This window comes from Gobio gobio, assembly GCF_949357685.1.
Source record: "Gobio gobio genome assembly, chromosome: 22".
Lineage (NCBI taxonomy): Eukaryota > Metazoa > Chordata > Actinopteri > Cypriniformes > Gobionidae > Gobio > Gobio gobio.
Window position 1 is genome coordinate 40,290,696 of NC_137118.1, and position 25,095 is coordinate 40,315,790.

General features: G+C 39.3%; 1 protein-coding gene across 4 annotated transcripts in view; it reads left to right on the forward strand.

Annotated features, from left to right (window-relative positions):
- The window catches only part of xrcc4 (X-ray repair complementing defective repair in Chinese hamster cells 4), a 70,695-nt gene that overhangs the window by 26,744 nt on the left and 18,856 nt on the right, over nucleotides 1–25,095 (forward strand). For all 4 annotated transcript variants that reach the window (XM_079804143.1, XM_079804142.1, XM_079804141.1 and 1 more), the window contains exons 4-6: nucleotides 8,938–9,104; nucleotides 11,648–11,797; nucleotides 13,934–14,079. In XM_079804143.1, the coding sequence (XP_079660269.1) occupies nucleotides 8,938–9,104; nucleotides 11,648–11,797; nucleotides 13,934–14,079 (463 nt within the window). The remainder of the gene's footprint in view (nucleotides 1–8,937; nucleotides 9,105–11,647; nucleotides 11,798–13,933; nucleotides 14,080–25,095) is intronic.

The following is a 25,095-nucleotide window of genomic DNA, read 5'->3' on the forward strand; positions in this document are numbered from 1 at the left end:
TTTCTATTCTCTCCTTAATGACAGACAGCTGCAGGTTTATTAGGCTGCTGTCACATAACTCGGATCTGACACGCATCCCATTTTCTCGCAAGTCTTCACGTTCATTTAAAGGGAGAGTTCACCCAAAAGTGAAATTAGCCCATGATTTACTCACCCTCAAGCCATCCTAGGTGTGTATGACATTCTTCTTTCAGACCAATACAATCAGTTATATGTTAAATAATGTCCTGGCTAATCTAAGCTTTATAATGGCTGTAAATGGCAGCCCAAAATTTAAAGCCTAAAAAAGTGCATCCATCCATTATAAAAGTACTCCACACGGCTCTGGGGGGCTACGAAAGGCCTTCTGAAGCAAAGTGATGCATTTGTGTAAGAAAAATTTATATTTTTCACAAGTTATACAGTAAAATATCTAGATTCCGGCGGACCGCCTGTACGAGTCGTGTGTGTCACAGACAGGAGATTCACAGACGCATGTGCCAGTACTGCACTGCGTTCTCTTTTGTGTCTTATCATAAGTAAATGGTTTAAAAGCATTTGAATTGCTTTGAATTGCTTTTGAATTTGAGTGTGATCATATAATGTAACGCTAGTCAAAAGATGGCGGGGAAAAACGGATGCTGCGTTGATTGCTCAAGCTTCACATAAGGCCGTTTTTGGACGATAGATTAACTTCTAAATCTAATTATATATTTTTTTCTCCAATTCATGTTGAAATATAATCATTTATATACAGTGGCTGTCATTTTCATGACATATTTATTTAAACATACATTAAATCAACAAGACATCACTAACAGGTTAAGTAGAATATAATGAATATATAGGCTAATATAGTGCATATATTTAGCGAAAGAGTTAATCTCCCTAGTGAACTAACAGCTGTGGGCACTGTATGACTGCCTGAGGTAAATGGGATGCTACGTGACATTGTTTACAAGCTGTTTTATTGTCTTTCCACCATTGAAACACAGATTGAGCGATTACACGACATATGATACATTTCAGTAAGTTGTAATGTATCCTCAACATACCTTAACCCTCCTATTATCTTTGGGGTCAATTTGACCCCATTCAATGTTTCACGTCTGTAAAAACACGATTGACATCATTTTTTTTGCTTTAGATTGAATGACTTTACCTAATTTAATGGGGACAACTCTGTAAACATAAAATTAACATAATGATATTTTTCCAATGTCCTGTACACATTTTGTAGCATCTGTGTTCTTTGGGGTCAATTTGACCCCAGGCTCTTTTAGCTGTATAAAACATAAGAAATATCAAAATTTTACACCCATTTGTTTAGGTTGTTTTATTGAGGTCACTATAACATGCTATAATTGTATATATTCAATGTAACATTCAAACAACTTCCCTCTGATTTAGGGCTCTAATCTAATCTAACCTAACCAAACCATACCTGTAGTATTGCGAGATCCACTAGTAGTTCACGCTATTATGGTCCTGCCCCACCACGTGAAGGACAGGGTAGCCATAGTACTGCTAATGTCATCAAAATGGTTCCAGTGCCCACCAGATATGCTGTCAGACATAAATGACCTGAGACATAAACCTTTGTAAAAAAAAAAATCATATTCTGGAGGTTTAAATTGCTGGGGTTAAATTGACCCCAGTGGGTAACAAATGTTACTATATTTGAGGGTTTTATTTTATGTTTATTCTTTTGGAAGAGATGATCGCGTTCACTCCCGCTTGAAGTTGAACTGACGCGTCTATACAGCGCCTACAGTCACGTTTTTTTTACAGTCACAGGCATTTATCGTTTGAATTTCATGATAAAATGGACTGAATACGTAATATGTTCTTGTGGGAACTCGGATTGAAGTGTGTTCCGCGCTTACAACATGTCGACTGTTAACTGTTAAAGAACCGCCTGTACCGAAACGGTTCAATACGTGTATGTTACACCCTATATATATATATATATATATATATATATATATAATATGAAGAGTTCAGATGCAAAAGCCGCTAAACATCACCTCAGTCAAAAAATGAGATAACGATATTGAGTGAATGCTCTCCGCACATAGTAGCTATACGTTTATCAAGTACTTTCATTTCAAATCTCCTAAATCCCAGCACCAGCCCATTCAGAAATAGGCTACTAGTCACTTTCTTTTGTTGGCAAAATCCTCTAAGTCCACAGAAACCATGAATCGAATCATGATTTCAAGATGAATGATGCTGTGCGAAAGAGACGTCTTTCATTTGCCAAGCTTCCATCGTCACAGTTGCAATGACAGGATTTTGCGAGTAGCAGGTAAACACAACAGTGTTCCTTGTAGCCTAGAAATCTAGACGCATCCTAGCGGCATCAAATCTAATTTGCAGCCATGGTCGTCTAGCAACTCTCCGTGGGCTTGCGAGCTGGAAAAACCAAACTCTGGTCAGGCCAATCACATCGTGTATAGAGTCGGTGGGCGGGCTTAACATAATGACGGCAGAGTTGACGCGGTTCCGCGTGATACTTGTAAACAGCGAACAGCGGTCTTTTCGAATCAACTTTGGCCACGACTCTGGAAGACTTGGAGTTAAGCTTTTCTTTGAGAAAAGAACAAAGAACGCCACTGAAGTCATTCGTAAGAAAGGAAGATGTGTTCGGAGTTTTGCCAACCGGATACGGCGAAAGTTTAATCTAACTAGCTCCGCTTCACCTTCTTCGTTGCTCTGGTTGGTTGTAGCGCTATCCTATTGCGTGCAGAGAGAATTTGAAAGGCAACCGTTTATCCCGCCCCTCGGATTGAGCCCTGCCAATGGTGAGTTCCCAGACCCAATATCTTGATGTGGGTCTGACTTGTCAGGCTATGTTCCTTGTGCTTCTGTACAACACTGACAGAAAAGGACGCGTCACATGCATCACAGCTCCCCCTACTGTGTGGATCAGTTTCTTCATTGTTACATTTAGAATTCTGCTTTCATCATTTGCAATGTTTCCAGTCGCATCTTTAGTGATTTTGCAACTGTTTACTATGTGTTTTTGTCCAAACAGGTGGACTTAGAGGTTTTTGCAACAAAAAAGCACACATGGACTTAGCTGGTTTTGCAGCAAAATACATTTACAGTTACATTTGTTAAATTCCCATGAATTGACTAAAGTGACATTTTTGAAAATAAGGCATTTCAATAACCTTTTCATTGCCATTAAAGTGAAATTACTGAAACTAAACTTAGGAGCATGATAAAAAAATGCTTATTCAACAGAAAACATGTCAGATGGTCTATATATACAGATTTGTATTTATTTATTTATTTTATGTGGCATCGGCTGTCTTTGCTCATAATAATAGTTTCGCTGGAATGTGAGTGATGCACATTTTCATAATCATGACTTTTATCTGTGAAACTTTGGGAGGTCTGCAGTGCTCTGTGTGTGGTTTAGTACTTTTGTGGCACCTAGAAAATGACTGTTCCCACAGGGACAAACGGAGATCGGTTCCCAGCGTCCTCGCGGGGATATGATGGCATCTGCTCTGGGTTCTGCCGGCCGGCCACTTGACTGATTGCAGAGATGAAACCGTCTAATACTTTCCAGACCATCCAGCCATGTTCAGAAACAATGCTGGCTCTGTTGAGAGGTCACTCTTAGTCATTCTTTCGGGGGAATGTTTCGTTTCCTTAACTCCGCTGGGTTACGGTCATGTTTACCTCATGTCCATCATCAAACCTTAACAGTATTCCTCATTTAAAGGGGGCGTGTTCTGCATTGTTTCTTTTTCAGCCTTTTTTAACTCCCCGAAACGCCTTGATTGTGGTGTTGATTTTTCTTCCAGAAACGAACACGTCATGATATTCCTCATTTAAATAATTCCCACCCGCGGCAAATGCAAAAAAAGAGGCAAGGCCTGGTTGAGTTGCGTTAATAGTGTGTTGAAACCATAGACTATGAAAAAAAATATGGACGTAGTGTCCGTGACGTCACCCATAGGATTCTGAAGAGCAGTTTTGAAGCGTAAAGTAGGGTCGAGCTGGCCACTGCCATCTTGGCAGAGCGTCATCACGCGTCACTCCCGGATAATAGAAAATGGGCAAAGAGGCGGGACGTGGGTGGAGCTGAGGTGACGTGATGACTAACAGAGAGCAGATAAATGGCTGTCCACCTGTCACTCAAAGTGGCCACGCCCTTAAGTATGCATCACTTTAAGGCTTCATATAATGTAAACGAATGAGTTATAAAAATTTCACCCCCCTCACAGTTGTCATGAAGGGCAAAATTAGCCGTATAGACCAAAACCACAATTTGTACCAGGTTGTAAACATGTTTTTTTCTGCTGTAAAGTTGGGCATTTTAACATGGGGCTCAATGAGATTCTGCTCCCTTCTGGAGCCTGTGCCTAGTGGCCAGTCGATGAATTGCAGTTTAAGTCACTTCCGTATTGGCGCCAAGAGAAACTGCGGGAGGTTGCCGCTTGGTGAGAAACTCACGGTTATAGTAAGGGGCGTGACATTTCCGAAACAAAGTTGAGGAAGCAGTTGACCAATCACAATACACTGATCCAGCCGACCAATCAGAGCACATTGCACATTTCGAAATGAGGGACTCCATAGAGACCAGAAGTAAACAGAGCGTTACTGACAGACTGGGAAAAGAGGTGCTGCAACTAGGGGTGCACCGATCCGATATTAGGATCGGATATCGGCCGCGATACTGACAAAATAGCTGGATCGGGGATCGGAAAAATTAACAGATCCACAAGCCGATCCAGGTGTTTTTTTCCGTCGCAGCAGAACCTACGTCATTCGTCAGCTTCACGTGTGTCGCATGCTAGAAGGGAGCGAGCCAGAGAGTCGGCTGTGTGGAGGAGATATTTCACGCTTGCCACGCCAACTAGTTCGTCGCTGTTTCGAGGGTATTACTGCAAAGTAAGGGTCTTTCCTGCATTGACATTTTTTTGACGGCCAAAGCCTAATTTGATGAGTTATTGTGATTTACGAGTGATGTAGAACAGATGCTGCGCTTGTGACTAAGTGACAGAGAGACCGATCTGAGAGCTCCTCCCCCGCGCGCGCTCTCTGGGTCTTCAAAATAATCAGTGTTCGCTCTCATATTTCACATGTTAATCCAAATCAAAAGCTCGGAAGACCGAAACCATGTTGCATGTGACACATTCGGACAATTTTGTCCTTGAATTATCACTGGGTGTGAATTGACTCTTCTCTGACCAGCTGACATAAAGCATACTTTCAATAAGCGGGAGACAAATTATATCCAGTTATGAAGTGTTTTCTGTGTGTTGACAAATCTTTCGCGATGTTCTAACAGACGGGATTCGCACACAACGCGTCTGCTAATGTCCGATTCGTGACCTAATGACTCCTTTGAACCGAATCATTTTAACGACTGGCCAGAACAACTGATCTGTCCAACACTGAACTCATGAACTCAGTTTATTAATTTACTCAGAACGCAACTGAAATGAGAACACAAGTGTGCTTACCCATTTTAGCAAGAGTGGGTAGTAAGAATTATTTTTAATTATCAACAGTATTTCATCTTATTTCTGTTGACAATGTGTAGTAAAATAAATAGGCCTAGCCTACAATCATTTAATCTGGAGTGAGGTGAAACCAGAACAAAGTTGTTATTAGCTAGCTGAAAATTTGTATTAAATTGCATATGGTAGACTATTTGTTAATTTGTAATGCTACTTTTTAATATTGATATGATTATATACCAAAACAATTATCTGTAGTGTAAAAAATGTTTGGTAACTGTCAGATTACTATTGTATGTTTGACCAATACACTGTTTTTTGTTTCCACTGCTACATTTTATTTATTTAAAGAAGTTAGATTACATTCTATTTTAGATTTGAATGCACAATTGTTTTTTAAATAAATAAGAATTCAACACCTTACATACATCTGTTATTTTGTCTTAGTTATGTTTAGTTAGTAAGGTCTGGTGCCTTTAGTCTCTTCAAGGAAGGTATAAGGTGGAAGATATACAGTTTATTATTAATTCAACAATATATCGGATCGGTATCGGGTATCGACAGATACACAAAGCCCAGGCATCGGTATCGGTATCGGGACTGAAAAAGTCGGATCGGTGCACCCCTAGCTGCAACATTGTAAAATATGTAAAGAAAAAAGTGTTTTTTGAACATTCAAGCATAACTTATTATAGTAGACCCCCCCAAAAAAATTAAGAATTTGTAAAATGGGATTATATGGCCTTTGTAATAGAAAAGAAAAAAGGAATATGTTTTTGTGAAATATTTTAATAATAATCAGTATGCTGTACTCCATGATTTTCCCTTTAATAGCCTTTCTGAATATCTTTATATATAACATGATTGTTTTGAGGGTTATTTTCGTCCAAAAAAGTATTATTCTTGACTTCAGGTCTACATTTAGTCTTTGGCTTGCCTTCTCATGTATTGTGTGATTTATTATAAATGAATAAAAAATCATTCAACTAAACAAATAGCTTTTTTTACTTCTCCTTTAAAATAAATTAATAAATTAAGCCACTAGTCTTAGTCATAAGAGTTTTAATAGCAATTCAACCTGTCTGTGTCTCCACAATTTGGCTTCTCAGTGTGAGATGAATCAGATGTCTCCAGGTTCAGTAAACAGAACTGTCCAAATAAGCACTCTGAGACATGGAAGTTCTTAGCTCATCACTTAAAGGCCGAGTTTTGCTCGCTGGTACGTCAGATTCTGGCTGGAAAAGGTTCCATGTTGAATCTCTGGTTTACTGCTTCGCAAATGTGATGGTTGCATCAGAGCTAACACTCCAATTTTTCATTCTACCTAGAATGAAAAATTGGAGTAGTATGGTGAGGAATAGTTTTTCCGAATAGTCTTTCGTCATTTTTTCAGGCCTTTTACATGCCTTTCCGAATCCATTTGACTTAAACAAGGAGATGTGACTGTCAAGCTCCAAAAAGTGCATAAAAACACCATAAAATGAGTCCAAATGTTGTATTCTAAAAGTCTTCTGAAGGATTTTGGTAGTAAAAAATACTGAAAAACTTTTAGTCTGTTCCTCACACATAGCATTATTTGACTGTAGGAGACTTTTACAATACTTTGTGCTGCTTTTTCCCCTTTTTTAGCTTGACAGCATCCATTCCCATCTGCTTGTATGCAAAAGAGCTTCCAGGACATCCTGCTAAACTTCTCTTTTAGTGGTAAATGGAAGAAAGAAAGTCTTACAGGTTTTAAATGACATCAGTGTGAGTAAATGATGGACGAGTGTTTGTTTTTAGGTGAGAAATGGAAATAGAAACCTATTTCGCCTTTGGTCAAGACTCCCATTTCTCCAAGATGAATGTTCATGTAAGTGCTTTGTAAGTCAATTTAGATAAAAGTGTGTGCTTAAAGACCAGATACAGCACTTGCACAACAAGGTTATAAAGATTAGCTTGATTGTTCCCACTGTCTTTTGCTTAGAGCCACTAAGAACAAGAATCATTTATAGGACAAAAGTGTTTGATTAAGGGACCGTCTCAGTAGGTTTACGGCAGGTTTAAGGCAGGTCTCTGTGAGGTCTGTTATCTTCAGCGCTCTTGTCTTGAAGCAGTCGTCCTTATCATTCACAGACTGGCACACACTGGAGGTCGAGTGCCCGTCCCTCATGTATACTGTCAGAGTTCATCTATTTGAGGACCAGAGACTCGCTGTCGCTCATTGACTCCTCACTGCGGTTGGCTTGTCTTATCGGTACAAGAGTCCAGGCTGGAAGCCTCTGTGTTTGTCCAGGTGGTAGACAGAGTTGGGCACTGAATCCCTGTAGCGTGAATGGAGTTTTTCAGTTTTATAATTCAAAAGCATAATATTCCATAACAACTCACATTTTACTTTAAGGTTCTATCCATGCTGAAATAGCACTGTGCCATACATATTTAATTTCAGTAATTTTTCTTATGTTTTTGCTCCAAATATGTATCCATTCTATGTAAATTAGGCCTATTATGAGTAATTATTATATAATTATATTTATAATATTTTATATAATTTTTTTTATTACTTTTACTTATTTTATTATTTATTTAAAATTATAAATATATATATATATTTTTTACTTGTTATTAATTTATGCATATACATACTTGTTTATCTTTTTGTATTTTTATTTATCTATTCATTGATAATTGTGTTCATTTATTTAAATTATTTATTAAATTATTTCATTCTTTAATTGTTTAATATGTATTTATTTAACTTATTTTCTTAATACATTTTTATTTATTTATATTTATTTAATTATCTACGTTTTTCAATTTAGTTATTTATTTAATTCTTTCATTATTTATTTATGTAATCATGTATTTAATTTATTTATGTATTTAATTTGCTTATTACTATTTATTTACTTGTTATTAATTTATGTATTTATTATATAAATATATAAACCGTATATATTCAATACACAAATATTTTATTTAATGTTGCACTAATATCTGCTTTCTTAAAGGAATTTATTTAATAGAGGTGTATATATTTGTGTACATTTTCAAGGAAATTTGGCAAAAATCTCAACTGTCCTTAAAATGGATATATCTGTTTTTATTGATTCTAAAGTATTCCTTGAGGTTGATATTAGTTCGGATTTCTGAGTGAATTTGTTCTATTGAGTTTCTTCTTTTCAATGAATCAGTCAATTAATAATTTGAATATTTCTTATGCAGTAAGAATTGCCTGAATGCCATAGAAAAGTAATGGAAATTCACTGGTCAAAAGCAGTGGGAACGCATTAACTCAAGTACACTTTCAGCAGGTGTTGGGAGTGAACAAATAAATGAACAAATAAATCTGTCTGTGCGTGCAGTTCTCTCTTAGTCAATCTCCCTTGTGTCTACAGCCAGGATGCTAATGCTAATAGCTGATGGGCAGGTGTCTCCTCCAGGTGCCAGCGTGCACAAGGTCTTCTATTATTAACCTTGCTCTCTCTTCATTTCTCAGTTCAGGCTCGGCGTGGTGGAGCTGCGGGCGGTGCCTGAGCCCACTGAAGTCATAAGGGAGCTCATTAGTCACGGCCTGGAGCAGAGCGCATGTCTACGGGCCAAAAACCAGCACCTGCGTGAAGAGAACCAGAAGCTGAGGAGAGAACAGGAACACATTACCACAGAGTAGGTCACACACCAGATCAATACTCTCAAACTCATTCAACTTTCACAATACTGAACAAACGGGATGTTTGGAAAAAAATACAATTATATGAATAATGGAGTTGACCGGAGTTCACTCATATCGTCAATTTGTTGATTGATCCGAAAGGCTAATTCGACATGGGTTCCCTCAGGAACTACTTAAGTTTTTCTAGAATAGCGGTTTATGATTTATGAGTATAAGCACCTCAGCTGTGCGTTATTTTCTAATAATTCAATGGCCCATCGTCAATCATTCCTTACTTACTTTGCTTTTATATACTAAAATTATTCAAACTTTTCTGCTACTTTCAACTGTAATTTTTTTTAGTTCTTAATACTAAAAAAAGAAAAGCATAGTTTAAACATACAACTTGTTAAACACAACCATTTTTTTAAGATACTACTGCTCTTTAAACACCAACTTACAGTATATTTAATGTTAAGTTTAAGATGTAATGGTGTGTGTGAGTGTATATATATATACATATATAACCCCTATAACAAGCGTATATTGTACCGATCAGGCATAACATTATTACATTATGAGGTGAAGTGAATAACACTGATTATCTCATCTTATCTTCATCACGGCACCTGTTAGTGGGTGGGATATATTAGGCAGCAAGTGAACATTTTGTCCTCAAAGTTGATGTGTTAGAATGGGGCTGCATAGCCGCAGACCAGTCGGGGTGCCCATGCTGACCCCCGTCCAACAGTGGGCACATGAGCATCAGAACTGGACCACGGACCATGGAAGAAGATGGCCTGGTCTGATGAATCACTTTTTCTTTTACATCACGTGGATGGCCGTGTGTGTGCGTCACTTACCTGGGGAACACATGGAACCAGGATGCATTATGGGAAGAAGGCAAGCTGGCGGAGGCAGTGTGATGCTTTGGACAATGTTCTGTTGGGAAACCTTGGGTCCTGCCATCCATGTGGATGTTACTTTGACACGTAACACCTACTTAAGCATTGTTGCAGACCATGTACACCCTTTCATGGAAACGGGATTCCCTGGTGGCTGTGGCCTCTTTCAGCAGGATAATGCGCCCTGCCACAAAGCAAAAATGGTTCAGGAATGGTTTGATGAGCACAACAACGAATTTGAGGTGTTGACTTGGCCTCCAAGTTCCCCAGATCTCAATCCAATCGAGCATCTGTGGGATGAGCTGAACAAACAAGTCCGATCCATGGAGGCCCCATCTCGCAACTTACAGGACTTAAAGGATCTGCTGCTAACATCTTGGTGCCAGATACCACAGCACACCTTCAGGGGTCTAGTGGAGTCCATTCCTTGATGGGTTAGGGATGTTTTGGCAGCAAAAGGGGGACCAACACAATATTAGGAATGTGGCCATAATGCTATGCCTGATCGGTATGTGTGTGTATGTGTATGTATATTATATAAATATATATGTGTGTGTGTGTGTGTGTGTGTTTGTGTGTGTGTGTGTGTGTGTGTGTGTGTCACACACATTATATAAACACAAACTTTTATGTTAAATCTAATTATTCAATTAATCACGATTAATCAATTTGACTGCACTAATACTATATGTACTATATATATATATATATATATATATATATATATATATATATATATATATATATATATATATATATATATATATATATCTATATCATTTCTATTGATTTTTAGATTTTAAAACTGTTATTTAAAACTAAATTATGATTTGTTGCATGGAACCTTGACTATCTTATAAGTGGACCACAAAACATGAGGAATATGCTCTCGATTTGTTTCTTTGTTCCTGGGAACATCCACAACTCGTCTTTTTTTCGTTGTTGCCAAAGCTAATTTCAAACACAATAGTGTGATTACGCAAGTCCTTCACCTGTTCATCATTACAACTTCCTCATGGATTACCCTTTCCCCTCCTCATGATCTCCCATGATTCAGAATGACGGAGCATCTTGCCTGCGTTTTTTAAACGTTACTAAGGAAGTCCAGATACACAAGATGGTTTTAGTTTGTGTTTGCTGTGATACTCATGTTAAAAGAGGGAACTAGAGATATGTGAACACGGGCTGATTTAGGGCACATGACGCATTCAGGAGGAGTGTGGCGCACAAGGGAATCCTGGGCCAACCTGATGAGAAGCTACTTTCTTTTCTTGTTCTCCACGTGCTTCAAACTTTCCTTTCTGAGAAACAACAGCAGTGACATCACTGACCAGACTGTGCCGCCACACTTTCTAAAATCTTCCAAAACCAGAATTATAGGGATATAGTATTGCTTCCCAACACTGACGGCACCTTATTGGCGCGTGTGTGTTCTTTGCAAAAAACTGCCACAGGTGTTTGGGTTCAAAGACGCTCTTAAAGTTTTCCATTAAGTGTTTATCCACTTATAAAACCACCAAAAAAGTAATAAAAACTCTTATAACTAAACATTTCCACATTTCAATGTGATCGGATGTCTGTGACCAGTGAGACTGGGCCGCAGCTTGAGTGTTTGGGTGTGTCTCATTGGTCTTTTCCCTCTCGTCCCACAGGATGGAAAGGTACGTCCAGGGAAAGGAGACGCTGGAGAGAGACCTGTACAGTCGCTTTGTGCTGGTCCTAAATGAGAAGAAAGCCAAACTCAGAGCCCTGCAGGAGAGAGTCAGGGAGCTGGAAGAATCTATTGAAGAGGATCGACCGAGGTAAAGATGTGTGAAACATTTCATTATGATACAACCTCACATGTAGCGGCGTTTGATCGTAAGCATTTTTTCGGTTCAACTTTTTCCTTCCCTTCTTATGAAATGCCCGTTTCATTAGGTAATCCCATGATAATATTACATTAATGCCACTTCCAGTTTTGTGTTGAGCACATTTTCCTATTTATTCAGTTTAAATGACAGCCACAAGTTTCTGATGACAGTTTCCATGATGGAAACCTTAAAACGTTTAGGTCCAAAGCAAGAAGGTTCAGTCCATCAGCATTGTGCTCTTAAGACGCTTAAAGGAGCAGAGTCTATAATCACACCAGGGATGAAAACTATGATACATTTTTTTTCAGGATGAATTGAATCTTCAAAAGAAGCATTGATTGATGCTGACTAGAAGTATCACACTGACCCCAAACGTTTGTATATTAAAGGGTTAGTTCACCCAAAAATGAAAATTCTGCCATTAATTACTCACCCTCATGTCGTTCCAGACTCGTAAGACTTCCGTTCATTTTCGGAACACAAATGAAGATCTTTTTGATGAAATTTGAGAGCTTTCTGTCCCTCCATTGACAGCTACGGAATTACCACTTTGACGCTTCAAAAAGTTCATAACGAGATCGTAAAACTAATCCATATGAATTGAGCGGTTTAGTCAACATTTTCTGAAGAGACTTGATCATTTTATATGATAAACAGATTTAATTTAGGCTTTTATTCACATACAAACATTCATCAACTCATATCAGTTGTGGTAAACGGAAGCCCAAGCATGTTCGATTGACATGGGAGAACCAATGTAACGCGACACGTTTGAACTTCCGCACGAACCAATGAGGTTCATTCTTGAGTTATGCATCACGCTTGAGTTTCCTCAAGAACCAATGAGGTTCATTCTCATGTTACGCATCACGCTTGAGCTTCCTCAAGAACCAATGAGGTTCATTTTCGTGTTACTCATCACACTTGAGCTTCCTCAAGAACCAATGAGGTTCATTTTCGTGTTACTCATCACACTTGAGCTTCCTCAAGAACCAATGAGGTTCATTTTCGTGTTACTCATCACACTTGAGCTTCCTCAAGAACCAATGAGGTTCATTTTCGTGTTACTCATCACACTTGAGCTTGAGAACCAATGAGGTTTATTCTCGTGTTACGCATCACGCTTGAGCTTCCTCAAGAACCAATGAGGTTTATTCTCGTGTTACGCATCACGTTTGAGCTTCTGCAAGAACCAATGAGGTTCATTCTCGTGTTATGCATCACGCTTGAGCTTCCTCAAGAACCAATGAGGTTTATTATTGTGTTACGCATCACGTTTGAGCTTCTGCAAGAACCAATGAGGTTCATTCTCGTGTTACGCATCACGCTTGAGCTTCCTCAAGAACCAATGAGGTTTATTCTTGTGTTACGCATCACGTTTGAGTTTCTGCAAGAACCAATGAGGTTTATTCTTGTGTTACGCATCACGTTTGAGCTTCTGCAAGAACCAATGAGGTTCATTCTCGTGTTATGCATCACGCTTGAGCTTCCTCAAGAACCAATGAGGTTCATTCTCGTGTTACGCATCACGTTTGAGTTTCTGCAAGAACCAATGAGGTTTATTCTCGTGTTATGTATCACGCTTGAGCTTCCTCAAGAACCAATGAGGTTCATTCTCGTGTTACGCATCACGCTTGAGTTTCCTCAAGAACCAATGAGGTTTATTCTCGTGTTATGCATCACGTTTGAGCTTCTGCAAGAACCAATGAGGTTAATTCTCGTGTTACGCATCACGCTTGAGTTTCCTCAAGAACCAATGAGGTTTATTCTCGTGTTATGCATCACGCTTGAGCTTCCTCAAGAACCAATGAGGTTCATTATTGTGTTACGCATCACGCTTGAGCTTCCTCAAGAACCAATGAGGTTTATTCTCGTGTTATGCAGCACATTTGAGCTTCCGCAAGAACCAATGATGTTTGTTCTCATGTTACACAGCAATTTTGAGCTTCTACAAGAACCAATGAAATTTGTTCTCACGCTTTCCACTGTGTGCAGATCAAATTTTCAATAGTTCGCATTTTGAATGAAAGAGAAATTTCAATGCACACGTCTTGTTAACATGTTGTACCTACTGTTTTCTCTTAGAAAGAAAAAGGAAGATAGTGAAGACTGTGAGGCGATCGAGACTGCGGCAGACAAGAGTCCTGGAGAAGAGAGCGATTATGGAGGGAGTACAGAAGATGAACTCGAGGCTGAACCCAGACGCCCAAACCCGAAGCCTCTTGCACAAGGTGATTCTTCTAAAGGCTGGCCCACACTAAAAGATTTTAAAAATGTGAGCGACCACAAACGTGATTATAAATATTTTTTTATAGATTTAGCTGTTCCTATAGTGTGTGGAGTGCCACGAGGTGACCAAGTTCTGTCTTCCGTCAGCTTGCTTTCTGATTGGGTATCGTTTCATTCCATATATTTAACGTGCGTGTCTGCTGGGTTCCCACCACACAACAGGATTTCTGATCGTAAATATTCAACATGTTTTATAGTTACGATTTGAGATCGGCGTGGCCCCGACATTCTTCAGAGCAGATTCAATCACTCTTAAAGGATTAGTTCACTTTCAAATAAACTTTTGCTTATAATTTACTCACCCCCTTGTCATCCAAGATATCCATGTCTTTCTGTCTTCAGTCGAAAAGAAATGAAGATTTTTTATGAAAAGATTTCAGGATATTTCTCCATAAAATGGAAGTCAATAGACCCCATGTGGTTCAAGGTCCAAATGAGAGGTTCAGTACAGCTTCAAAAGGGTTTTAAACCACATCAAACGGTACCAGACGATCAATAAGGGTCTTATCTAGCGAAATGATCGTTAATTTTTTTTTAAATAAATAAAGTTTAAGTTTTATAAGCACAAATGCTCGCCTTGATCTGTTCATTGATGCGCGCTCGTGACGTCACGTAAAACGCAATTACGTTGAAAAGGTCACGCTAGACGCAGGTGCAAAGACGTTTGAATATGTGGATAAGGTCCTCTTTCCGCTCATTTGTAAACACTGTGTTTACAAATGAGCGGAAAGTGAACTAATCCTTTAACACACATCACACCACAGGAAAATCTGATAAGATCATAGCCTATCTAGGGTTGTTGTAAGGGGAGAACTGGGCCCAAAATCGGCCTGATTCTCTTGTAGTGTGTGAGTGCCTTAACTTATCGGAATAAAAAAATAATGTCCTTCCAAATTTTTTCGTGTACAAAAATAAAATGTGTATATAGGTTAGGTTGTCATTTTCAGTATGATGTTCTTCAGTGAACTACTCCTTTAAAGTTTTCAGAGAGCCACAATTTCATATGCACGTGCCTCAAACTTTTTTTGTTTAAATGGAAATTACTGAGATTGTCTCTGTCTACTTTTAACAAAGTCTGTGATTAGTTTGTTTGGATTTGTGGAAATTCTCATTCTTCAGCTAGCGGTTTATTCTGAGTTGATTTGTTCTCAAGGCTCTGCAATATTGTGTTCATTGGACATGTTTGCAAACTTACCAAAGTTTGAAGTCAAACTATATGAGCCTACAACTGAATTTGTGCCCAGAACATCAAATGAAACTCATATTTTAATATAGTTTAGCAACGTGTAATTTAGTGGAATTTCTTCCAAGAAAGTTCAGGTTGATAAATGACAAAATGATGCTGTTTTGATCTAGAGTGACTCTGGCAAGCAGATGAAAGCTCAGCATCAACATCTTGATGTAGTGGCGGACAGAATGACAGTGCCATACGATGGCAGAAATCGTCCAAAAATAAAATAATTCAGCAATATCGTCAAGAAAGACCTAGCCAAGCAACATCTCAAATTGCTGCATTAATATGGAATTCAACTTGTGTGCGGTTTCAGGGTTGTGTATATCAAATATTGTACGATTTACGATTTGTATATTGGCTTTAGTTTTTAAGATCTTGTAGGTCTTTTGTGTTTGTGTTATACAATGTGAAACAGCTGTTCTTAAACTGATATCAGTCTTGTTCATTTATAAATAATCTTATCTTTGGGTTGCATCCATCAGGTAGAGAAAATAATCAAATAAAATGGTGAACTTTTCTTTTGTAAACTATTTAAAGGGGTACTTCAGCGCTGAGAAGATGAATGTGTATTTAAACGGGGTCATTTATGTAGTAGAAATGTGAATTATTTTTGAATTTGGTGCCTTCTAGAGAAAAAAAGACAGAAAATGCATTTTTGTCTCTTGTGGATGAAAGACAACAACTCCCAGAATGCACTTGCTTCGCTGCCCTACGAGGCCACTCCCAAAGCCACGGCTACTGGTTATCACTTGCCCACCATAACACCGCCCCCAACGTCGTTTTGATTTTCACAATCATTTCGTTCAGTTAGAGAATAGACACTACAATTCAAAACTGAACGTGTCTTTTCAATAAAGTGTGAGTGAGCCGAACGAAAGTCACGTCTCAAACGCAGCAGGAGTCAGATTTTATTCATCACGAGAGCGCAGAGCTGAGGTAAGAGCGGCTGTCATTCACGACGTGTGTCCAGTCTGGCACGTTTTCAGATCATGCCAATGAAAGCTTAACTTTAATAGGAATTCATTGAAAAGTTGAAACACTTACTTTGCTCCACACCGCTCCGTTATAAATGACTGAGCCGAGTGGCTGTGCACATTTAAATTCTGTGAGTGAGATCCCTCCCCTGTGGGCGGGTTGATAACATTCCGAACTAGCTCCTGTAGTCTCTAGCCTCTGGCCAATTTTTTTTGTCCAGAAATAAAATGCATAATTCTCTCGTCTCAGGGGGACCATGAGGGGGAAAAGTACCATAATTTGAATATTCTACCGGGTTTCTACTGATACAAAGCTTAATGCTTACCGGTGAAGTAACCCTTTAATTAACTGGATTATCCATAATAGGCATTACTGCATACTGCAGCCTTTTTTTTTTAAATGGCTATATTACATATACAGGCTGTGTCCGAAATCGTCCCCTATACCCTTAAATAGGGCACTATTTGAGGGAACAGCCATTTGAAGTGGTGCCTGAAACCATAATGGACTTTATCAAGTGCACTCATTCAATCCCATAATGCACCACAATGACAAGTGTACAACCGCTCAATGGTTAGAGAATACCCATAATGCTCTGTGACAGTTGTGTGCCGAATAAATTCCCGCGTCTCACTAGATGGCGTCGCCCGCAGCTGAATCAATCATCCATCAATTTTCCAAACCGCTGGTCCAAGGTGGCTACAGCGTAATATAATACAAGTATTCATTACTACTGAAGCTGTCAGTTTGCCAAGTTTCAAATGATTATTAAACAGTAAGCGCAAACTATGCAAAAGCGACAGCCATTCTAGCACACTTAGTGTCCGAATCAAGCGGCAACCTCCCCCAGTTTCTCTTGAAGCCAATACGGAAGTGACTTAAACTGCAATTCGTCGACTGGCCTCTAGAGACAGGCTCCAAAAGGGAGCAGAATCTCATTGAGCCCCATGTTAAAATGCCCATAAGACATGTTTACAGCCTGGTACAAATTGTGGTTTTGGTCTATACGGCTAATTTTGCCCTTCATGACAACTGTGAGGGGGGTGAATTTTTTTATAACTTATTAATTTACATTATATAAAGCCTTAAAGTTCTGCATAATTAAGGGCGTGGCTACTTTGAGTGACAGGTGGATTGCTGTTTGTCTGCTGTCTGTTAGTCATCACGTCACCACAGCTCCGCCCACGTCCCGCCTCTTTGCCCATTTTCTGTTATCCGGGATTGACACGTGATGACCAAGGGGGTAGCCCAGCCCCCGGAAAGCGTACCACCCATAGGCGCGGCCATTGCTAACCAAGCCATCACCTGTTGTTAGCATCCCATTGACTCCCATTCATTTTGGCCTCACTTTGACAGTGAATATCTTTACATCTGAGGCGTTTAAAGACTCCATTCGTCAATTGTTTATTTCTAAACAAACACGACAATGTATAAAAGGCTCCATTCCCTTGTATCTGACACTGTCGCCCCGTAGAAGCTGTTTTTGTAAAATATAGGCTAACGATTGCGTCATAACCACGCGACTGTGTCGCGCTGTTGAGCAAATTACCATATAGACCCGAGGAGAAGCTCGTAGGCAATCTTTTACTGTCTATGAGGCAATCGGGGGGACGTGGAGGCATAAACGCAGATAGAGATGTTGCAGATCCTGCTTCATTCATCAAAAGTTGCTCCTGCTCACTCTCTCTGTCTCTGCAAGATTCGGTGATTCAGATTTTACGTTGCACAACTACTAGAAGACTTGCCACTGTCGGACAGGCTGATCACGTCACATCTACGTCGTCAAGCTCAGTCTGAGGCTGCGCAGTACGCTCAGCCATCAGGAAGTAAGTGCTCCTATCCTGACTTCAATTCTCCCCGTTGAAGTCTATGGGGTCGCTCTGTCCATTTCTTTTACTGTCTATGGCAGTGGTCGGGAACCTATGGCTCGCGAGCCACACCTGGCTCTTTGACAAAAATAATGTGGCTCAGGTCTCTCACCCTTTACCAACAAATGATCGATAAAAGAAATTAGACACATCAACAGAGATCCACTCTCTGCAGAAAAAAGCAGCCAATTACAATTCCCTTGTTGTACAGCCTACCGAAGTTAATGAAACATATGATAATAACTAATATTCAAGTTGTGCCGGCCGTGCGCGTTCAGTGCTGTGGTGGTAACAGCTTCTGCTCTGGGATTCAAGCAGCTGTGGCTTGTTTAAGGTAACCGAAAACCATTTTTAGAACAGCAGCGAAAATGTAAAAGTAGGCTATACAAACTTGAATATATCCTTTTATTGAAACTGGTGGTCTGCTGTGGAAAAAGACATTTCGAAACATTTCACACGTGGGTACTTTCGCTTTTGCCGCAGAGACCCTTGTGATAAATAAATGTGTATTTATGATAATCCACGCAGATTTCAGTTGACGAAAATTAATGATAAACGCGCGATAAGTCGTGAAAGACAACTGAATTAGTGACAGGATGCTGTGCACGCGCTCCGAGCGCAACACGGAAAAGCACAGCTTTGTCCTCGGCTGCACGTCAAATTAATAGGCTACAGAAATATATCAAAATGCCAAGTCGAGTATTCACGTAAACATAGTAGATGTTCACACACACAAAGAGGATTTATAACTCAACCTCACAAAGCCCTGCACAATTAATTCCATATTGCAACTTATTTATTGTTCGCTGCATATGTGTTTGTTTTTAGTTATGGACCTAATAATTACTATTGTTGAAATTTTATTGGGGAAAAAAGCATGTTTTTTAATAATAATTAATATTATTTTTTACTGTGGCTCTTTTGGAAAAAATGCATTAACCAAAAATGGAAAAATGGCTCTTTGGTCAAAAAAGGTTCCCGACCCCTGGTCTATGGTGATGACGTGCTGCCAAGATGGCAACGGCCAGCTCGACCCGACTTTACGCTTCAAAACTGCTCTTCAGAATCCTATAGGTGACGTCACGGATACTACATCCATCAACTCACTCGTTTTCATTCACTCCATCAAGTGAACTATATGACTGGACTAATGCAGGGAATATTAAATGAGGGTATAGGGGGCGATTTCGGACACAGCCAGTCAGTTACATAACACTACTTATATTGTAGTAGTTCTACCAGTAGATCACAAATAAACTGCAGAAACGTATACCGCATTACGTCAATGAAAGAGATGACATCACTGTAGGCATTTGCTCTGTTGTCTAAAGCTCGCCCAGAAGGATGATTTTGATTTTGAAAGTGGGATGAAGCAGCATATTAAACCTTTGAGCCAGAACTAAGACGGCCTACAGGTTGTTCATTCCCTTAGCCCTCCTTTGCGTTGTCCGTCATTGCTTACCCAGCTATGACATCATCTCCTAGAATAGTTGTTCCTTGGCAACACCGTCTGCTTTTGGTGGATTTCGACATCGGGCTACTCAAAGACCGTATTTGGGGGCTTCAAGCCGTTGAGTCAGAGTTTTGAGGCACAGAAAGGGAAATTAGGTGGAGTCACACATGATTTGGTCTGTAAGTTGCTCAAGTTTTTCCCCCTGTGTAAGCTCTGTGGAGTAAAAGTGAAAAGCTAGAAACCCCCTTCTTTAAGGCCATGTGACCCTGTAAACAAGCTGAATTGTAATGTATGGTTGCTAGGTGTGAGTGGCTTTGGCTTGGTTCCTCAGACGGAGCCCTTTGAACTTCAATTACTGTCCTTTTCCTTTCTCATCAAGCATGATGCAATGGTTTATGTTTCAGAAGTGTGTGCTTGGTAATGTTTTTGTACTTAAAGAGTAGGAGTTGTAGCTTAAGTCTTTTTTCTTCACTATTAAGTTTACCATAAGGGTGCAGTACATGAAGCATAATTGAAAGAGTCTTTAATGTGGTTAGGATGTTTGTTGCACCAACTAACGCGAGTCAAACCCACCAAGTTTCATAGTAATATCTGTCCACCAGTGTAAATGAAACTCATGTAGATGTAAACAACTGCCAGAATCAGGCATGGAAACATGTCTGGCAATGCAAAAAGGCACTGGCACATGAGAATGACTTCTAGAACAAGTACTATTGGATTCTTTGCAGTCCTAAACAATCTCCCACTGTGCTACACTGTCATATCACATGAGACAGATGTTCTCCTGCTGTGTTTATTGCAGTCAAGCTGCATCTACAGCGCTTTAATGTTGATGCTCAACATGCTTTTAATACGTTTATGATGTTGATTGTGTTAGCGGAGTCACATCTTTGCCGGCTGCCTAAACACTGGCTGTGAGAACCTCCATCAATCCTGTTCAGAGCTATTATACATACAAACATTCACAAATAATAATAACTCATCTTGTCCTTTTTTCAAATGATTGAAATCATTAAATTGGCATCAGATGGCTATGTAGCTCAAATTTAGAAATGGTAATAATCGATCAGGTTTGCTGAATATTTCGGCTTTAAATGAAATGTGTTTGAAAATAAAATGGAATTATTGGCTAAATAATTGTTTTATTATAAAAATAAATAAATAAAATGAATCAATGATAACCAGTGTTGGGTGTAATGCATTACAAGTTACGTAATCAGATACATTTTTCAAGTAACTAGTAAAGTAATGCATTACTTTTCAAATTTACAACTAAATATTGTTACTTTTTAAAAAAAGTTACTTTTTCACATTTATTTGACTGACAGCTCTCCTGTCCCCATGTTGAGAAAAATCGAGAGTAAGCGCTAGGCTTGCTACGATAGTCGGTGTTGCCGGTGTTACCGGTGTCCAGACTCAACACCGGTTACATCACTTGCCCACCGTGGCACCGCCCACCGTCTTTTTGATTTTTTTATAGTAATAAAATAATTTAGTTCAGTTAGAGAACAGACAATACAAATAAAAACTGAACTGTATCTGCTTAATAAAGCAGAATCCGACCGTGAGTCTCAGCAGCGGCAGGAGTCATTCATCAGATTTAAGAGTGAGGAGCTGCGGTGGAGCTGCGGAGCTGCGGATCTCGCGGAAGATCTGGTTTCAAAGTGAAACGTAAAAGCGCCTATTTAAGGGAGTTTGTCATTTGTTTTGTTGTTGTGTTTTTCATTAAAAATAATAGGCTAATGAACCCACAATTCAAGCAACCCGCAGTCGAATTGGCGCTAATTCAAACCGAAAGTAAAATGTGCACGGCCGCACAGAGCGCGCATTGTTTACTTTCGCCTGGCTCCACAGTGCGAGCCTCCGCGCTACGCTGACAACGCGCATTTATTTTTGCCACGCGCACCGAGTATAAACAAGGCTTTACGGACGAACTGTTATTCATTCATGGCGTGCATCTCAATCATAGACTGATCAATGCTTGATCAGTGTCTTGAATACTGAACTAGGGAACTGATTGAGACGCGCCCATGGCCTCACAGAGCGCGCATTTACAGACGAGCTGTCATTCACGGTGTGTGCGCACTGACGCGTTTTCAGTTCAGAGCGGTCGTGTGCATGTTACTTTCGGTTAGATAGAATTAGTGATTTAAAAGCCTCCGCCGGTGATACCGGTATTACCGGTGTTGTCACACATCAATTAACCGGTGGGGAAATTTCCTCACCGTCACATCCCTAGTAAGCGCAGAGGCGTTGTGTGTTAACATGATGGTTATTGTAGTTCTAGACTAAATTTGAGCATGTATTCGTCTCACTTGCACAATAAAGATGCAGTACTCCTCAAAATTTATAAAATAAGTCAAATGCAAATTCAGAGTACTATACAATCCTCCAATAATTAAATGTTAAATAAAACAAATATTTTTATGCATTTAATCTAACTTTATTGACCAATGTCTTGCTGCTGACCTTTTATGATTCAGTTAAACCATGAGCAAAAATTACTATATTTTTTGTTTTTATTGGTAAAAACTTTTTTTTTTTCTCCTGCGTCCTATTCTTCCATTATCCAGAATGGCCACACAGCTCAGCTGTTCATGCGTGAACGTGCATTTTTACCTCAACCTGAGGCTTATTATTTCAATTTTGGTATAAAGAGGTCTTTACATTTGCACAAAAATAGAACATTTTTGTTATTAAAAAAAACAAAACAAAAAAACAAGGCCAGCCCAGGTGAGAAAAAGTAACGCAAAAGTAACGTAACACATTACTTTTCTTAAAAAGTTGTAATATTATATAATAATATATAAATAATATTAAAGGAGACATAACGCACACAGTTCCTATAGTACCTATAGAGTAGTATTGCATCCGTCATTTCTCCGAAGAGTCTTTAGTTTTATCATATTTACAAAAGACCGGTACGCTGTACCGATTCTTTCCGAAAACAGCCGAACTTGTGCAGGCGTGCAGTGCTTTCGATTCACTATACGTTCGTGTTGTTCACATTATATGCACTTACACGCCGATTGCCAACAAAACACAGACATTTGATGCAATTTCACTCACGCCTGCAGTTTCGACTCATGACTGGGAACAAACACACTTGCAGAACTCCGTTGCTCCTCCGGAAAAACAAACTGCATCCACTGTTTCCTTAACGCTGGGTTATTTCGGAACAGGGTTCCCACGGGTCCTTGAAATCCTTAGCCTAGAAATCTAGACGGACCCTAGCGGCAGCAAATGTAATTTGCATCCAAGGTCGTCTAGCAACTCTCCGTAGACTTGCGAGCTTGAAAAACCAGACTCTAGTTAGGCCAATCACATCATGTATAGAGTCGGTGGGCGGGCTTAACATAATGACGGCAGAGTTGTGACGGTTCCGCATGAAATCCCTGCTACTTCCCTGCTAACAAAGAACGTTAAGGCACTGAAGTCATTCTTAAAAAAGGAAGATGTGTTCTGAGATTTGCCGACCGGATACGACAAAAGTTTAATCTATCAACTAGCTCTGCTGGTGGGAAAACGCATGGGACTCAGCCACAATCTACTTGTGATTGTTGTCACCACTGATAGCGCTCTGGTTGGTTGTAGCGCTATCCTATTGCGTGCTGAGGGAATTTGAAAGACAACCGTTTATCCCACCTCTCGTATTGAGCCCTGCCAACGGTGTGTTCCCAGACCCAACATCTTGATGTGGGTCTGGCTTGTCAGGCTATAAAATCCTTGAAAGTTTAAAAAAAAATTCAAGGCCCTGGAAACTTTTTGAAAATAAACATACATAAATATAGGTCTTTGAAAGTGCTTGAATTTATTTTGTGTTTTAAATTTAAGAAGTTTTCTGGAAAAAATTACATATTATACCCTCCGGTCCGCTAATGTGTTATTTCGCCAACACTTTGTGGCCTATGCATAATAGCTTGCTTGATTTACATTAGTTACACGCATTCATTACACGACTCTGTGGAATACTTGATTCTGATTGGTCAATCGCGCATTCCAGCGGTATGTTATTCCCAGATAACAACTGCCAAAGTGAATAACACACCGCTCATCCGGGTACTACGAGTTATCTTGACCGGTACTACTGATATGCTTAACGTCTCACTCCGCTGTCGTTGACTGTCTGCCGCCATCTTGTGAATGAAAAACACTTAACCACCACGGTTACAATGGAAGACTTCAGCATTAATTTCAACATATATGGTAAAAAACAAATCTTTTCAGCAATGGATAAAGGCTCAAAGCAGTTTTTAACAATTTTTCTTTGCGTATGAGCTAATAAAATATTTCGAATATTTCGTGTCTAATTTACTTGAGGCAAGTAGCCGTGTAATGAGCGTCGGGGTCCTGATCACTGTCGGGTTTATTCTGCGATAACAACCGGCTGGATGTACATTATCCCTTACTTATACGTTACATTAAGTGTTTCCCGCGTGAGGTTCTTTGTGTTGTACGTTGCCATGACGTTCACGCTATGATGATACCTCAACGTTTTCAGTGCTTACACCGAACCCAAATATGTTCAGTCAATGACTGTATATTGTGTTCAATAAATAATTAGAATATCAGATATCTGTCATATGGCCAAAACAAATGCAAAATAATGCTTTTTTGCATAGTTGTGTTTGACACACGAAAACTGTGACAATGTAACCTTGCGCTCACTTGAAATGTGTCCCCACCCTAAGAATTTGAAAGTCCTTGAATTTGAATGAATGTGTGTGGGAGCCCTGTGGGAGGCTGAACAAGGTTACCACAAACAAAAACACACTTCTTAAGTGACTTTATTGATTTTGTGGTCTAAAAACTAAATGACAGCGCTGCCAATGGCTCCTGTAACCCGAACGAAGCTCGTTGATGGACGTGCTCTTGCTCTAGTTCTGGTTGATGTGCGCACCACGCGCATATCCGGGAGAAGTGCACACACAAGGAATTCCGCCCTTTATGACTTCTTAAAGGGCTATACTCGGGGAAAAAAACGCTCCAAAACTTGAATCCTGAAGGAGTGTATTTGGCATACTCCAATACGTCCAACTAGTTTTTTTAAATTTTGGCCATGTTTAGCATGAGAATCCACCCCCCATGCTAGCGTACCATTTGCTAGTTGACATTTCAAGTGATTTTATGTTTATATTTCTTTCCCCAAATTTGTGTATATTATTTGGTCTGTTCCATGCACATTGTTATTTCTGCACATTATAATGTTAAATATTGAAATGATACATTTTAAAAAATATATATATTTACTGAAATACTTTTAAAAAAATCATATCTTTTACAATGAATTATCTATACCATTTCTAAAGTAACATTCATAAATATGGCAAGTACATTTTCATCAAAAGACAAACACTACGACTGAAAAAAATGGTAAGCATGAACAGTGGATGAACTTTAACACTTGAACTTTTCCATGTTTTGTCTA